The following is an 18,319-nucleotide window of genomic DNA, read 5'->3' on the forward strand; positions in this document are numbered from 1 at the left end:
CCCCCCGCGATTCCCTCAGAAACAGGCAGAGGTAGGAGGGTGAAGGGCCCCCAGCTAATCAGCATTTCCAGAGCTCCTGGCTCAGCCATGCAGAGCTCTAACATGATTTTTCTTCCAGACAGCAGATGGAGAGAAATCCTGGTTTGACCAACAGGCTGCCCTCAGGCAGGGGCTCTAAACCTGGGGGCTGGGCATTTGTATTTTTAGTATCTTGATATCTGTATTTCAACATAATTGATTTCCTTTGAAATCCTTTGTTATTTTTTGGGAAGTACATTTACCAAAACAAAAGCAAACTAAAACAAACAAAAAAGCAAACCAACCAGGAAAAGGTCCATTAACTTCATCAAATTGCTAAATGAGTCCATGATATTAAAAAAGGTTAAAGGTGGCTCAATGGATTGAGAGCCAGGCCTAGAGATGGGAGGTCCTGGGTTCAAATTTGACCTCACACACTTTCTAGCTGTGCGACCCTGGGCAAGTCACTTAACCCCCATTGCATAGCCCTTACCACTCTTTTACCTTGGAACCAATACACGGTATTGATTCTAAGACAGAAGGTAATGGTTAAAAAAAAAAAAAGATAGAAAGAATTTTGCAAACTTTAAAGTACTATAGAACTAGTGGTATATATTTTTCATTATTGTTTTTATTTATTTTTATAACATAATGACTTTATTATTATATTTATACTACTTTGCTCTTTTCCAGGGCAAGTGTGAGAAAAAGGCCTTATAAACTGTGAAGGACTTTGTAAATTGGAGTACTGAGTATTGTAATTAAGATTATTTGGTTTCATTTACTCTTCTCAAAAGCTCCATGATATACATAGGCTAGTGTAGTGAAAAGCACACTGAATCAGGACCTAGACTCGAATCTTGACCCTGCTCCAAAGTACTTTTGTGACCTTGGGCCAAGTTGATTCTCCTTTCTGGGGTTCATTTTATCCAACTATAAAATGGGGAAGTATGACTATCTGTTCTCTAGGGCTCTCTGTAACTCTAAATACAATTGTCTTCCTTTTATAGTTGAGGAAATGGAGGCTCAGAATCTGAGTAACTGGTTAAGGCCACAGTATAGTCAATAGCAGAGCTGAGATTAGAAATCAGGCATTTTGCTCTTTCTGTATACAGTTCTGAAGCCCGCAATTAGAGGATTATTACATGGGAAGCCCAAAGCATCTTTGGTTGTTTAGTATTTTAGTCATGGCTGACATTTTGTGCCCCTGTTTATTTTTTGGGGGGGGCAAAAATACTCTCCAGCTCATTTTACAGATGAGGAAACTGAGGCCAGCAGGGTTAAGTGACTTACCCAGGGTCACACAGCTAGTAAATGTCTGAAGGCAGATTTGAACTTGTCCTGACTCTAGGCCTGGTGTTCTATCCACTAGCTGCCCTATTTGTCCCAAAGGATGAGAAAGATAAATAACTTATTAAGAAAACTCACAAATTTACATTCCTCCATTTAATTTTATCTACAAGTTTTCTTTCTATTAACTTCAGTCCTTGGTCATCTGTAGAGTTATTTAATTAACAAAGATTTATTAAGTGCCTGTGTGTGAGGTCCTGAGTCCTAGATATACAAAGGTAAAAAATGACAGTCTCTTCTCTCAGAGAACTTAAATGTTACCAGGAATATATATATATATATAAATTTATTTTTATAAGAATATAAGTATACACTAGGAATATATAAATATATAGTATAAGTATACACTAGGAATATATACATATAAATACACAAATATATAAAATATAAGGGAGACTAGGAAAATTGAAGGACTATCTGATTTTTAGAGAACAGGAGGCAGCAAAAGATTAGGAGTCAGGAGCCCTGGATTTGAATCTTCGTTCCATCATCCTTAGTTCCATCCATCCATCCATCCACCATAACAAAGCAAATTAGCTTCATTAGGCAAGTTATTTCACCTTTCCAGATTCGTTTCCTTGGCCAGACAATGAGGTGGGTTCTAGGTACCACATTTTACGAGGAATGCCGACAGATTGCAGGGGATCCTGAAAAGGATGATCAGAATGGTTAGGAAACTTGAAACCGTGCCATTGGTCTAGAAGATTTATGATCATCCTAAGTATCTGAAAGATTATTTTGGGGAAGAGGGATTAGCTTCTTTCTGCTTGGCTCCAGAGGGCAGAACTCAAGCATCCAGAGGAAGTGAGAGGGAGGCCTCGATAGAAGGAAGAACTTTCCAACAAGAGAGCTGTCTGTCTGTCTCTTGGCTGGAATAATTTGGAGTATGTTACCAGCCTGCTTGCCGCTCCTTTGTCCTAGGTGATAAGAGACCTCATCTTCTCTTCCAGGAGTTTTCCCGGTTTCATGAGCAGATCACTCCCATGCTGGATGGCATCACCAATAACAGGAAGGAGTGGAAGGCATTGGCTGATGAATATGATGCCAAGATGAAAGCTCTGGAAGAAGAGAAGCAGAAAAAAGCAGAGGCCAAGCAAGGTCTGTAGGGGCATGTGGGCTTTAAGGCAGGTGGCCAAGGATACCCACAGGGCCACTAAGCAGCACAAAGTCTGGGTTCAAATTCCATTAAAAAAAATTAAACCCTTACCTCCTATCTTAGAATCAATACCGTGTATTGGTTCCAAGGCAGAAGAGAGGTAAGGACTAGACAATGGGGGTTAAGTGACTTGCCCGGGGTCATACCGCTAGGAAGTGTCTGAGGCCAGATTTGAATCTAGGACCTCTGGTCTCTGGGCCTGGTTCTCAATCCACTGAGTCACCCAGCTGCCCCCCTCAAATTCCATTTTTGCTGCTTAGTCCTGCTGTGGTTGGGGACAAACCAATTTCTCTCTCTGGGCTTCATTTTCCTAATCTGTAAAACAAGGAGGGATAGAACTAAATCTAAGTGCTCTTCTAGATTTAAGTTCTACGGTCACCTTTAAAAACATTTTTTTTCATGAGGAAACTGTCACTTATTAGCTTTATTTCCCCAGATCTAGGGAGTTCAGGGCTCTCTGAGGTCTGGATGGTGATTTACAGAGATTAATTAATTGGCCATTGAGCCATCACCTTTTCTCAAACTCCTCCCTTCCATCTTAAAATCAATACTATGTATAGCTTCCAAGGCAGAATAGAGGTAAGGGCTAGGCAACGGGAATGAGGTGACTTGCCCAGGATCATATAGCTAAGAAGATTCTGAGGCCTTCCTTCTCTAGGCCTGGCTCTCTATCCCCCAATATAGTTTTATTTTGTTTTTCTAAACCCTAACCTTCCATCTTAGAATCAATATTATGTATAGGTTCCAAGGCAGTAGAGCAGGGAGAGCTAGGTAATGGGGCTTAAGTGACTTGCCCAGGATCACACAGCCAGGAAGTGTCTGAGGCCAGATTTGAGTCCGGGACCTCCCATCTCCAGACTTGGCTCTCAATCCACTGAGCCACCCACACATGGGCTATTCTGGTCATTCCTATTCTTCAAGCTAAGAAAACGGAGACTCAGAAATGTCACAGAAAGACACAGAGCAAGAGCTCGGGTGGGACTAGAATCCAGGTCCCTGAAAGGCTGGTCCAGTGTTGTAAAACATCTTTTTCCATAGCAATATTCTGCAAATATTTATTAAGCAATAGAGAATGGTGCCGAATGTGTGCAGTGCCTCATGCTGGAAGAATGCCATGGACAGAGTGCAGGAGAGTAGGAGGGGAGACCCGGCCATGGGGGCTAAGACAGCCCACCAACAAACACTCCTAAGGCCTTGTTGCTCTACCTGCAGAGCCCTAGGCAGAGGGAAGAGGAGGGAGTCCAGTTTCCAGATCCCCCCATGGAAATCTTCTGGAGAGGGGGGAGGTATAGGAAAACCAGTGGAAAGAGCATCGGCCCTGGAAGTCAGGAGATGCATCAGAGAGAGCTGTTTAATGAAACCTGAAAACTCTGCATAAATATGAGCCACACTTGTTATCTGAGGCCCTAGACATGCTAGACATTCCCCAGGGGCCTTCCAGTGTACCACTCCTGCTCTCAGTCGGCTGTCAAGCATGTCCTCTGGATTTGTAGTTTTAAATTGTTGTACAGGGGGCAGTTAGGTGGCTCAGTGGATTGAAAGTCAGCCCTAGAGACAGGAGGACCAGGGTTCAAATCTGGCCTCAGACACTTCCCAGCTGTGTGACCCTGGGCAAGTCACTTAACCCCCATTGATTAGCCGTTACCATCCCTCTGTCTTGGAACTGACACACAGTATCGATTCTAAGACGGAAGGTAAAGGTTTAAAAAATAATTGCTTTAGTGGTGACTCTTTGTGATCCCGTTTGGGGTTTTTCTTGGCAAAGATACTGGAGTGGCTCGCCATTTCCTTCTCCAGTTCATTTTCCAGATGAGGAAATCCAGGCCAACAGGATTAAGTGACTCGCCCAATGTCACACAGCTAGTATCTGAGTCAGATTTGAACCTAGATCTTTCTGACTCCAGGACAGGTGCCCTATCCACAGAACTAATTACTGCATTTTAAAATAGGGGTTCTTTAAGATGGAAAAAATTCCTAACTGCAATTTAGGGGCTAAGAAAAAAGAGTAAAGAGCTTTCTTTATATGAAATGATGTGTTGGAATATTTGGTCTATAAGAAATAGTTGAGTGGAAATAATGTTGCATTTAGAGTCGGGGGCCCTGGGTTCTAATCTTGCCTCAGTTACTACCTGGGCAAATCACTTCACCTCTTGTATATAAGTTTTTTCAGGTGGAAGATGAAGGGAGTGAATGAAATGAGCCTTAAGAAGCTTTTAAAATGAATGAAAACTGGGGGCAGCTGGGTAGCTCAGTGGATTGAGAGCCAGAGGCCCTAGGTTCAAATCTGGCCTCAGCCACTTCCCAGCTGTGTGACCTTGGGCAAGTCACTTAACCCCCATTGCCTAGCCCTTACCACTCTTCTGCCTTGGAGCCAATATGCCAATGCTCCAGGACCTAGGGTCTATGATGATAACAATTGCAATAATACCAAAGGTAATTTATAGATTTAATTGAAAAGAGAAAAATGTATACATATGTATAATTCTTTACAAAGCTTAAGGTCCTATGTAAATGTTAGGTATTTTTATTTTTACCAATTAACATTTTTGTTATTTAGGCATTTTTCAGTTGTGTCCAACTCTATGTGACCTCATGTGAGGTTTTTTTTGTAAAGTCACTGGAGATACTTCTCCAGCTCATTTTGCAGAAGAGAAAACCGAGGCCAACAGAGTGAAATGATTTGCCCAGGGTCACACAACTAGTAAGTATCTGATGCTAGATTTGAACTCAAGAAGATGAATCTTCCTGGCTCTAGGTCTTGCATTTTATCCACTGCACCCCCTAGTTGTCCCTCCAAATTAAAATATGAGCAGGATTTTCTTTCCCCTAAAAGTGGACAAAATAACACAGAAACTTACTTGGAAAAACATACCAGCAAGAAGCCCAATGTGTGTGGGGAAAGAGATGGCCAGTAGAGGAGGACTCGCCCTTCTGGGTTCTAGCACCCAGCCCTACCTAACCCTCCCCACCCCTCTTCCTCCATCCTTATCTGGACTCATATACCTAGAGATGAATGTTCTAATGTTCTTTTTCTTCATTCAATTCTCCAATCAGACTTTATGAGATTTTTAGGGCAGAGCAGAACTTGGGCTATTGCCATGGAAGGGGTTGGTCAAAGTCCTTTTCTGCTCAAAATCTAGAGATCTGGTTTACTGAGAGCAACAATCAGAAAGCCTGTTGGGCAGAGCAGGTGTGGAAAATGTGTCTGAGCTAGATTATAGCTCCTTCTTTTTCCTTCTCCCCTCAATCACCCCAGCATAATATGGAGGAAAAAAAATGGATCTGGAGTTGGAGGACATGGGCTCAAATCCAACCTCTGGTGCTTATTACCCATCGGTAGGACCTTGGGTAAAACACTTAACCTTCCCAGGCTAGGTCTTAGTTTCCTCATTTGTAAAATGAGAGGTTAGACCAGTGATTCCCAAAGTGGGCGCCACTGCCCCCTGGTGGGTGCTGCAACGATCCAGGGAGGGTGGTGATGGCCACCGGTGCATTTATCTTTCCTATTAATTGCTATTAACATTTTAAAATAAATTAATTTTCAGGGGCACTAAGTAATATTTTTTCTGGAAAGGGGGTGGTAGGCCAAAAAAGTTTGGGAACCACTGGGTTAGATTAATGGCGTGCCTTCCAGATGTATGTCTTTCCCCTCTCAAGCCTTTCCCTCATCTCCTTATTCCTTGTTCAGCTGGTTGGCTTTGAGAGTCTGTGGGCACTGGCTCACAGATTTAGAGCAAGCAAAGGACCTTAGAGGTCACCAAGTTAAATTTCTTCATTTAGCAGATAAGGAAAGTTAAGGGTCAGAGTGGGCAAATGACTTTTCCAAGAGGGCTCATGCCCTCTTGGCTGCCATGTGGAATAAAACCAAGGACTGTGGTTTCTTGTTCTTTATCAGACACAATCTTCATGGAAGCCCTGTTAAGTTAGATTCAGAATGTTTATTCTATCTTGGTCTTTGGTCTGTGAGTGAAGTGTGGCCCATGTTGGTGGCCTTTTTCAGCAATTTTTCTCTGGGAGACACGGTCTGTCTCTAGATCTGATCTTTGTCTTTCTGGCAATATAACCCTGGCAAGGGGAATTCTTGGGATGACAGAGAGTAACAGCAGCCAAGCTCTGACATTTGGGCAACCTTGGCTCCAGGAGAAGGTCCCAGATTTCTCAAAGGTTTCTTTTAATTCAAATGATGGCAAAAAAGATTCTCACTCAAGAAGAGTAGTCTTCCTGACTCCAAGCCTGGCACTCTGTGCACTGTGCCACCTAGCTGCCAATTCCAAAGAACCTTCAGAGAGAGAACTGATGAATTCTGGGTGCAAATTGATGTATAATTTTCTGACTTTATGTCTTTTACTCTTCTTTGTGATATTGCTAACATAGAAATATGTTTTGTGTGATTACATGTGTATAAATGATGTTTTTGCCTTCTCAGTTGATGAAGAAGGGGTGTGGGAGGGAGAAAATCTGAATTCAAAATTTAAGAAGAATATTTAAAAATTTAAAAAAAAAAGAAAATAATGGCCAGAAGAGCAGGGTCTAATGAAATGGGAACACAGGTCCTGCCTGTCTCTTTGGAGCCCCAGCTCAGCTGCCAGGCACTTGGCATACCTCCTCATATCCTTTAGAAAGATGGACATCGTGTTCCTTTCGACAGAAATTTATTTTATTTTATTTTATTTTATTTTTAAACGCTTAACTTCTGTGTTTTGGCTCCTTGGTGGAAGACTGGTAAGGGTGGGCAATGGGGCTCAAGTGACTTGCCCAGGGTCACACAGCTGGTTGACAGAATTTTAAAATGAAGGTTAGAGTTAATTTAGGACTAGAGAAGAGCAGACACAGGTAAATATGTAGCTTATTGTCAAGGAAAGCCGTCTAAGCTAAAGCCCACTAAGTATAAGATAAAATATACCAGTGGTGTCCCATAACATGGCTTTCCTGCTAACCTTCACTTTGCATTATTGCTATCATTATTCATTTTAGGAACCTAAAACCAGACTCTGGTTAAGGAGATGAAATGTATTCATTAATTTACAGAAGAGGTAATCTGATGTGATTAAAAGAATTTGATGCTGAAAGTCAAGGAGATTTAAGTTTGAGTCAAATTTGAGATTTTGTGAAGTTTCATCATTATTTATTGTTTAGTCCTTTTTCAGCCATATCTGACTTTTTGTGACCCTGTTTGAGGTTTTCTCGGCAAAGATACTTGAGTGGTTTGCCATTTCCTAATCCAGCTCATTTTGTAGATGAGGAAACTGAGGCAAACAGAGTTAAGTGACTTGTCCAGGGTCACACAGCTAGTAAGTGTCTGAGACCAGATTTGAACTCAGGGAAATGAGAATTCCTGACTCCAGGTGCCAGTGCTCTATCCACTGCACCACCTAGCTGTCCCTTCAACCCATAGATTGCACCCCAACATTGCTATTGTTGTTCAGTCATTTTCCATCATGTCAGACTCTTCGTGACCCATTTGGGGTTTTCTTGGCAAAGATACTGGAGTGATTAATCATTTCTTTCTTCAGCTCACTTTATAGATAAGGAAACTAAGGCAAAGAGGGTTAAATGACTTGTCACATAGCTAGGAAGTGTCTGAGGCCAGATTTGAATTCAGGACTATAAGTCTTTCTGACTCCAGGCTGGGCCCTCTATCCACTGTGCCATCTAGCTCACTCCTTAATTAATTATTTTTATTATTATTGTCATTATTATATAAAATATATTTTATAGAAATAATTATTATTCATTAATAATTAATTCAATGTAAAATTAGTTCGTGCCCTCCACTACCTCCTTCCCTGGAGCTGGCCATCATTGCATCCTAGATCTAGAGCTAGACTGCAGAGGTCACCTGGCTTAACCTCCTGGTTTTACAGAGGAGCCCCAGGGATTCAGTGACTCGCCAGAGGTCATCAGTATGACCAAACTGGGATTTAAGCGGGAGTCCTCTGACTTTAAATGCAGCCTTCTTTCACTGTAGCAGAGTAACCTTTATCAGGCTCTGGGCATAAGGAACTCAATTAGTGGTAGTCTTTTGGGGGGGGAATGGAGAGGTTCCTTTTTTGCAGTTATCTTCAAAGGGAAAGAGAGGCGTGGCCTGGTAGATAGAGTTGGCTTCAGGGTCTCAAAGCCCTGGGTTCAAGGCAGTTTCTGAAATATACTGAATATGTGAGCCTGGATAAGTCACTTAAACTCTCAATGGCTCCAGAAATCTAATATTCTAAATTGCTGAGCAGTTTCAGCTCCACAGAGAGAATTAGGAAATTCCCATACTGTACCAAGGAAATCAAAGGTTCAAATCCCCAAATCCTCCAAAGGGAGGCAAGAACACTCTAGCACTTTGCCATAATAATTTAAGTATCTACAGCTCACAAATTACTATGTGTAGGCTGAGGGAACCTTCAATTTATGCATCTGAACTGCTTCCCTCTTTTGAAAACTGGCAAAACTTTACCATTTCTAGTCATGGGACAACTCTTCCATTCTCAAGGATCTTTTTCCTTTAAAAAAAAACAACAACTCTTATTTCAGGGGCAGCTGGGTGGCTCAATGGATTGAGAGCCAGGCCTAGAGACTAATTGGACATCCATTGCACATCACTATTTTAATGCTCTTTCCTAGGCCTTAGGGCAGGTTTGACCTAAAAATTGAGCAGTCCTGCCTTTTTCCTGTTGTTGGTCAGCACTGTCAGTTCCCTCTAGCACAGTCTCAACCTTCCTTTGATAATTCTCTCTGATACTTTTCTGAACCAGACTCAAAAATCCCTTCTCTCTGGCCTAAGTTTTCATCACCAGCTTAATCCCCTGCTCTGCACTGACTCTCCTAATGTCATTCTTTTTATTTTATTTTTTTTTAAACTGTTACCTTCTGTCTTAGAATTGATACTAGGCATTGGTTCTAAGGCACAAGAGTGGCAAGGGCTAGGCAGCTGGGTAAAAGTGACTTGTCCAGTAGGGGGCAGCTGGGTAGCTCAGTGGATTGAGAGTCAGGCCTAGAGACAGGAGGTCCTGGGTTCAAATCTGGCCTCAGACACTTCTCAGCTATGTGACCCTGGGCAAGTCACTTGACCCCCATTGCCCACCCTTACCACTCTTCCACCCAGGAGCCAATACACAGAAGTTAAGGGTTTTAAAAAAAAAAGTGACTTGTCCAGTGTCACCCAGCTAGGAAGTATTTGGACCCAGGACTCCCTGTCTCCAGGCTTGGCTCTCTATCCACAGAGCCACCTAGTTGTCCCTACAATTCCCCTTATCCCCTCTCCCCAACCCTTACTTTCCATCCTCTAACTGATCTCCAGCCTCAAGTTTATCCCTACTCCAATCCATCCTTTTTCCACTCAGCTGCCAAGGTTTCTTTTTCTTTTTTTAAACCCTCACCTTCCATCTTAGAATCAATACTGGGTATTGGTTCCAAGGCAGAAGAGCCGTAAGGGCTAGGCAATGGGGGTTAAGTGACTTGCCCAGGACCACACAGCTAGGAAGTGTCTGAAGCCAGATTGAACCCAGGACCTCCTGTCTCTAGGTCTGGCTCTCTACCTCCTGAGCCATCTAGCTGTCCCCTCCAACATCATTCCTAAAGGACTATATTCTTTTTTGGCTGCTAGGTAGTATAGTGGTTGGATCTGGAGTCAGGGAGACTCATCTTCCTCATTTCAAATCTGGCCTCAGACATTCACTAGCTGTGTGACCTTGGGCAAGACATTTAATTCTGTTTGCCTCACCAAAAAATGAGCTGGAGAAGGAAATGGCAAACCACTCCAGTATCTTTGCCAAGAAAACCCCAAAATGGAGTCACGAAAAGTTGGAGATGACTGCAAAATGGCTCAACAACAAAACAAAAATTCCTTTTTGATATTCATTCTCAAGTTACCCGCCCGCTTTTGGTCAATGACATTCCTGGGTATCTACGACGTTAGAAGATTCCCCCTTTTCTTTCTCATAAAATGGCCGGTGCCTGTATCTTGATAATTCCTTGTTGGGAGCTTCTTAAAGTCTTTGGGTTGCCTTCCTCTCTAGAACTTTGTCATAGAATACTGTCTTTCCTGCTTCTGAATTCATAATCTCAGAGAATTAGAATTTGAAGGGATCTTAGACATTATTTAATTCAGGTACAAGTCAATATGGTCAATGTGGAGCACCAACCGTATCCCACTCCTCAGTAGAAAGTGCCCTAATTAGATCTTTACTTCAGACCCAGATCTGCTCCAACAAAGCATAAGGAACATGGGCTCAGGCACAAAGGGAGCCACTCTCCTGGGGACTAGTGACTTTACCACTAGGATTCTAATCTGCTGCTCCCAGCCTGGGGACCAAATAAAAGAAGTGGCAGTGTCTGTTTAGCCCATCAAAGAGGAACATGGTAGCTCTTTTCTTCAAATATCGGAAGGGCTGTCTTGTAGAACAGGGTTTCAGTTGGTTCTGCTTGTCCTCAAAATGGAGAATTGAGGAACACTAGGAGGAAGTTGTAAGACAGACCAATTTAGGCTCCCTAGTGAAAGGGCTTCCTAATAATGACAGCTAAGACAAAATGGAACGAGTTGTTTCTCCCAAAGGAGCTGATTTCCCTTTTGTGGAGATTTTCAAGGAGAGACTGGATAACCCTTTGTTAGGTAGGATCCTTGTTCAGATATGGATTGGACTAGCTGGCCTCTGAGATCTCCAAATCCTGAAATTCTTCAAATAAGCTAATTTTACAAATGAGGAAACTGAGGCCCAAAGAAAGACAATAATCTGCCCATGGTCATACAAGTAGTAGATATAGCAAAACTGGGATTCAAACAAGGCCCTCTGATGCCAAAGCCAAGGCTCTTTGCAGGGATACCATCGATGTCTTTGAAATCTGCCCTCCTTAACTCAAGGATATGCTTTAGAATTAGATTTGCCTAAAATTTCCTCTTTGGGCAGGTGCAGTGGATAGAATCCCAGTTCTTGAGCCAGGAAGACTTATATTCCCGAGTTCAAATCCAGCCTCAGACACTTACTACTTGTGTGACCCTGGGGAAAGCCCTGTTGGCTTTAGTTTCCTCATCTGTCAAATGAGTCAGAGAAGGAAATGGCAAACCACTCGAGGGTCTTTGCTAAGAAAAACCCAAATGGGGTCATGTAGAATCGGACAGAATTGAACAACAAAGTTTTCTCTCTTTCTCTATAATTAATTCCAAGATCACTCAGTCATTTCTTCCTAGGGCTCCCATAATTTCTATTTCAGCAGGCAGTTCCTTATAATTATTTATAATCTCTAAGGATGTCCCTTCCAGCTCAACATTATATGGTTCCAAGTAGTCAGAGCTGAAAGAGGAGGGTTTGAAAGAGGAGGGTTTGATGCTGGCCCACAAAATTTCAGAAAGCGAGCAGTTTATCTATGGGGTTTTTAGCTTTACCAAAGAAACAAGAAGGCTTCTACCCTCCCCAGCTTGGTTCCTAAGTGTTGAAGGCAGTGTTGTCCAAACTGATATGGCCATAGGATACCTCTGAAATATAAATATTGGCTATGGAAAACTCTAGGATAAAGAGGAGTTTTGGAAATTGGTAAATACTCATCAAACATAAATGTTTCAGATGCCCAGAAAAGTTTATATTTAATATTTTAGAGAAAAAAAATATGGCTAGCATCTAAAATGTCTCTGGGAAATTTTAATCGCATTGTATAGAACATCAAGGTCCCTTAGAGTCCAATTTGGAAAGCATTGGCCTAAAAGCTGGTGAGAGGTCTACCAGTAAAAATTCAGCCCAGTCTCTGAGGCTTCTGGTATACTGCCCTGACCTGATCTGACCTCCCAGTGATACAGGCAATAGAAACCATGGCATGGGCAGTGTCGAAACAAACAGCTGTCTTCAGTGACTTGGTCTTCTCTTTTCTTTTTTCCTTGCAGCAGCTGCTGGACATCAAGGAAAGCCTGTGGCTGGAGAAGGAGGCGCACAGTCCAAGTCCTGCTCTATTCAGTAGTGCAAACCTTTGTATTGCTGCTGTTTGAACCTTCCGGAGGGATGGTTCTTGAAAAGGGAGCCAAACATCGAAGGGGAAAGATGTCAAGTCAGCAGGAGGAAGTACAACTTCTTGAGAAGAAAATATATTTAGAATCATAGAATATTAGAGTTGGATAGTTTCGATCTACCCATAGACAAGGGAAGCTGAGGGTTAGAGATGGAAGTGACTTACCCAAGGTCACATGAGTAGTTATGGTAGGATCTTCTGACTGAATGCTGTATGTAGAGAACATGACAGACTGATAGATCAATAGATAGATGGATGGATGGATGATAGGTACACAGATGGATACACAGATGGATAGCTAGATGATAAACAGCTGGATAGGTGGATAGATCGATGGATACATAGATAGATGATAGATAGATAAATAGATAAAAAGCTAGATCAATAGATACATAGATATGACATTAATTAAGTACTTAACATGTGGTGCAAGGTACTGTGCTAAGCAATTAAAACAATTTCTCTAACAGCAATGACCATCACCACATCATGCTTTGCTTTGACGCAACTGCTAGTTGCCTTTGCCCATTTTGCCTCCTGTTTTCTAGCCCTGGTTGTTTCCATTACTTGCTTGAACATGTGGGCTTGGGAGAACTTGGCTGGTGGCTCCATATGCATTCTGAACAGAAAGATTAAAAAAAAAAACCAAGAACAACTCTATATTCAGGATAGCAGTTAGCCTTCAGGCACATTAAGCATGCTCTGTGGTTTTAGGAAAAAACCATTTGATCTCCCATCTACTACCAACACCACCACTACCTGCTGATTTTCTCCAGACTCTCTTAGGTGTGAGAGCAGGGACTTAAAATGTGACAAAAGGAACATGAGATTCAGAGTCAGAAGATCAAGCTTAATATCCAAAATCTGCTCTTTACTAACTGCGTGACCTTGGGCAAGTCACACATGTTTTCTCATCAACAAGGTAAAGGGATTTATTAGGTTATCTCTATCCAACTCTAAAGCCCTTATGATCTTATGAATCCAGGAGACAAACGTTTGCAATAAAGAAAGGAGTGTTTGATGTGATGAAATTACTGGCAAGGAACTTTATATAGCGCCTCTCATATCAGTGTGAGAATAACTCAGTGCAGGAAGACTGGCCTGCAGTGCAAACTGGATGCACCCATGGGTCCTAGATTTTATCCTTATCTTGATAAATCTTGACTGAATGGGAAAAAATGCGGATTTGGTCATCAGACTTTGTCTTGCTACATGTACACAGTACCATTGTTCACAGTTTAAAAAAATTTTTTTTAAGTCTATGGTGTTTTGAAAATTTTCAGACACAAGGGGGAGTCCAAGGGAAGGAATATGGCGCCCAAGCCAAGATAACGTCACTATTCCCAGTGGGTTTGCTATTTTGGCCTAGGTAGCTTGTGCCTTTGTCAGTACAACAATTCTCCCTCTCCATCTTGACTCAAAGTAAATTCATTTAATGAGAAAGCAAGGAAAGATAAGTAGCAATAGAGCACTTTCCCCAAAAACTGATGGCAGATTCTCCCATAAATCAACATACCATTGTGGGAAAAGTAGGCACAACAAGGACCATTCAAGGGGGTCATACGCATAAAGAACATGTATGATCGGGGTATACACATGGAAGAGCAACTCACACCTCTGATGATGCTGCAGGGCCACATTTCTCTTCTGATGACATCCCACGAAGCAGGCTACAGTGCAGTTCTGGGAACTGATCCCAAGTCTAGGATTCCTAGCTCATTTGGCAATTCCAATTGACCTGAACTCTCTGGGGAGGGGGCTCTCATATTTAAAACATGGGCCAGAGATAAGGTGATTTCTTATAAAGTCCTCACCTGTCACATTTCTGTCTTCTCTCACCTGGACAAAGCCCAAATGATATATTCATAGAAGAAAGAATGCGAGCAAGCCCTGCAAGGGACTTCTGGACACAGAATATTAGGAGGCAGAAGGGTACTCGGAACACAGAAACGTTGGAGCTAGAGATCATTTAAGTTCAAGTCTCATTTTACAGATGAGGCAATCCAAGCTGAATAACCTGCTCAAGGTCACATAGCTAATGAGTGATAAAGTGACAGCTCAAATCCAGACCTCCCGCCTTGTCCCTCTGCATCCCCCAGTGGAGGCCTTTGGGGTTAACTGCCGTAGAGAGTCAGTCAGGTGTGTCTCACGTGGCATGCACAGTGTGGCATACGTGGAATACCTATGGGTGGCTTACCTGGTCAGCTTCTGAACCTATACTGAAATCTGGGCCCCACACTCCGACAGTTTCACCCACTCTTGCCCCTAGCCTCGGGATCCCACTCAGCGACAGGACAGAGCTAATAAAGAAAAGTGTTGGCCAACCAAGAAAGGTCCATGTGTTTTGTATTGTTTTTAAACACAGTAGTGTATTTGTTATAGTTTATTTATCGGCGATCACGTCACTATTTACAGTACATGAGCATAGAGAATCTACAGTCTTTGTGATGTAAACAATTAGCTCCATAGCTGGAGTTTGAAAAAAAGAAGCCCGTTCTGAAATATTTACAGAAGTTAAAATAGAACTTTATACTCACGGGATAATAATACACAGAGCAATTTGGTTAAATTATCTATGAAACTATAGAATCTGACAATGTAAAAATACAAGGAAACGTTTTTTCATTTAGAAGGTAGACAGGTAAATCACACTAGAAATAAAATAACAACAACAATAACAATAACAACAATAACAACAACAACAATAATAATAATAAAAGGCATAGGGACCCCTTGCCTTTGAAGGTTAAAGTATATTATATAAATAAGGACACATCCCAACATAAGCGGGAAAATATATAAAAACCTCTACCAATTAAAAAAAATAGCAAAACTAAAAACTTGATTCTCAATCATTAGCGGTGTCTTTTACAAAATTAAAATTGAGCTTTCTATTATAAATAACAAAGCAGATGTGTCCCTCTGTAGGTGAAATTCTTGCACCTTTCTCAAGAAATGCATCAACTGAATTTCTCTCACTCACACAAACACGCACACCCATGCATGGGCACTCTTTGCTGCATTTATCTTTGCCTAGCTTCCTGATCAATAATGCCCCTAACTGTGCCCTTTGGGAGGGATGCAGATCTCAGCTCACAGAACCATTCCCAGGTTCTAGCCCATGATGGAAAGAGGAAGGCTTCCCTTGGCTCAATATTGCTGAGGGTTGTCGAGGTTGGGCTGGGCTAGGCTGCCACCTGACCCCTAGAGCCAGGGATTAAAGCTCACCTATAGACAGAGAGCATCATTCCATCAGAGTCAGAGTTCCTGGGACAGCCTAGGAGGCCCCGACGAAGATTTCAAAGCTAACCTTAGGATGCAAGGCTGGTTGGGAGGGATGGGGACGGATGGTGAGCAGAACTCCCCAAGGAGGTGGGAAGACTGCCCTAACCTGGGGCACTATAGGAAGGACCCTTCTCCCCTAAGATAAGCTGCCCAGAAAAACCAAGTGGACCATCTCCTTTTCTACCAAATGCCCACATCAAGACACCTCTGGGATTCCCAAAGCCTTCTCGAGAGGCTATTTTATGACTTTTTATTCCTAACCTGAAAGCATCAGAAAAGCTAGTTAAATACAAAAACCCCTTCATCCTCTTCTCCACTGTAGCCGAATATTCATTCAGCACCTATTACATGCTCACGTGCTCTCCAGGACATGGGAAAGAACAGGCCTGGCCCTGCTTAGGTTGGGAGAAGCCTTAGGCTCCCAACTCCACCCCTTATTTCTTTCCCTCTTTGGGGGGACAGGTGAGCTGTGCAGAGTGGTCACCCTAAGGATATCGGGATTTAGACTTGCTGGTATTGCACTTTGGGGGAAAGCTGCTTCATATACCATGGACTCTCTACGGAGGTTCAGGTTTGGTTCCCCCACGTCCACAGTGGTGATTAGTGCATTTGAAAACATAGTGAAATCCATGGAAAGTCTACAAAGGGAATGATTTCTACGTCCCTTGATAACTAGTGTTCTAGTGGGCTCTGCCGTCCTCAGCTGGACGGAAAGCAGAAGGGAGAAATGGGATTTCCACCCTCCCGCCCCCTGTATACTTTACATACCCTGCATTTATCCTCTTTTGGCCTTATCGATCAATAATCAATCAATAAACATTTATTAAGCGCCTACTATGTGCCAGGCACTTTAGTAAGGCAAAATGTTAACAAATTCCAAGAGGCAGGCCCTATGGAAAATGCCCATGAGCTGATCATGACTCCAGGAAAAGTGAAATATGAGTGGTTTCTAGGCCCCCTCAGGTGAGTGGATAGTTGAAAATTGAGGTCTTTCTGTATTTAAAAGTCAAGATGGCAAAGGATTTTAAAAGCTGAGACCTACGGGTTTTTGTTTTCTTTTGTTTTGGTTTCGGACCGGGCCTCTAATTTCATCAGTGCCAGCATCTCCTGGCTGACGTAGGTTGGCAATTCATTGGCAATTCTGAGCCTTCATGAGCTTCTTGGGGCCACTGGTATATTGAGGCACCCACCCATGACTACATGACCTAGCTGGCATGTGAGAGACAGGACTGGAACCCTGGTTTTCCTGATGCCAAGGCCAGCAGCCCTCTATCCACTGGGATCTGTTGTCTGTCTCTGGAGAGGAAAATCTAGTATGATGAAAAGAGGACCTGTTCTGTGGTCCACAGGGCTGGGGCTGAAATTCTGATTGCTACTTACTATGTCCTGGGACAAGCCACTTAATCTCTCTAAATCTCTCTTTCGACATCTGCCAAATGAAGGGGTTGAACTAGATCTCGAGGGTCCCTTCCAACTCTGCATTGTATGTTCTGCAAATAAGATAACAGTCCCCGTGTAACGGGGAATTGGAAGGAAGCCCATGTCTAGGTCTGTATCAGACAAACATTTTGTCTTTACAAAAACAGCTACCAACACATGCAGAATAACTGATGAATCATCACGTTCCACCTATAGCTTTTCTAGATATTTTCTAACCATCTAAAAGCAATGTCTGAAAAATCTTGCTCAACGATGCAGCTTTTAAAAAACAAGCAAACTCCGAATGGGGAAAGTTTCCCAAGGTGCATGCTGTGTGAGGAGAGAACAGAAGCTTTCTGGATAGAAGCTTCCCCTGAATGCATTCCCTGCAGGTAGGCATCTCTGAATGTCGTCCTCTCACATCATCCTTTAAGAGGCTATGGCTTAAGCTGTGAGGAGGCCTCCTCCATACAGGAGTAAAAATAGCTGGTTCCCTGCCTCTCGGCTGACTGACTCACTGAGAGCATTCATCCCGAGGGTTAGAAATGGCCCAATAGCTAAAAACTAGATTAAGGAAAGCAGGGAGAAAGAAGCCTCTCTTGCCCTCGCTATGGCTTGATCTACTACGAGCGGCTCCAGAAGGGAGCGGAGAACATTAGAGCAGGGTAGAATCTTGGGGATCATCTGGTCCAACTCCCACCCCCCACCCTGGCTACAACCATTTTACAGAGGACTTAAACTGAGGTCCACAGAGGGGAAGTCACTTGTTTCGGGTTGCTCAGCTAGAGTGAAACCATCCATTTCCCCAAAGGATGTTCTCTCACTGAGAGACTGGCTTTACAGTAAGTGCTTTCCAAAGTCCTTCACTCTCTTCCAAAGTTGCAAGGCATCCTTTCATTTCTAGATTCTGTTATTGGGTACTTTTACAAAGAGAGCTGACAAGGTGCTCCAACAGGTGTGATTTTCCTCCGTATAACTCCCAAATGAGGTGGTTTCCAGCCCTGCTTCTTCCTTCCTTCACTGGTACTCACCACCACTTGGGAGCGTCTCTCCTCTCTCCAACTTAACCGCTGGTATTGTCAGAGAGACAAATAGGGCATTTCTTGGTTT

The 18,319-nt window shown here is 42.7% G+C and overlaps 1 protein-coding gene across 1 annotated transcript in view; it reads left to right on the forward strand.

The window, feature by feature from the left end:
• Window positions 1-12,457, forward strand: part of PDE6A (phosphodiesterase 6A) — a 114,640-nt gene extending 102,183 nt beyond the window's left edge. Inside the window, exons 18-19 of the mRNA XM_044659865.1 lie at window positions 2,247-2,466; window positions 12,384-12,457. Of these exons, the coding sequence (XP_044515800.1) occupies window positions 2,247-2,466; window positions 12,384-12,457 (294 nt within the window). The remainder of the gene's footprint in view (window positions 1-2,246; window positions 2,467-12,383) is intronic.
• The last annotated feature ends 5,862 nt before the right edge of the window (window positions 12,458-18,319 follow it).

The sequence above is a fragment of the Gracilinanus agilis genome, chromosome 2 (genome assembly GCF_016433145.1).
Source record: "Gracilinanus agilis isolate LMUSP501 chromosome 2, AgileGrace, whole genome shotgun sequence".
Classification (NCBI taxonomy): Eukaryota; Metazoa; Chordata; class Mammalia; order Didelphimorphia; family Didelphidae; genus Gracilinanus; species Gracilinanus agilis.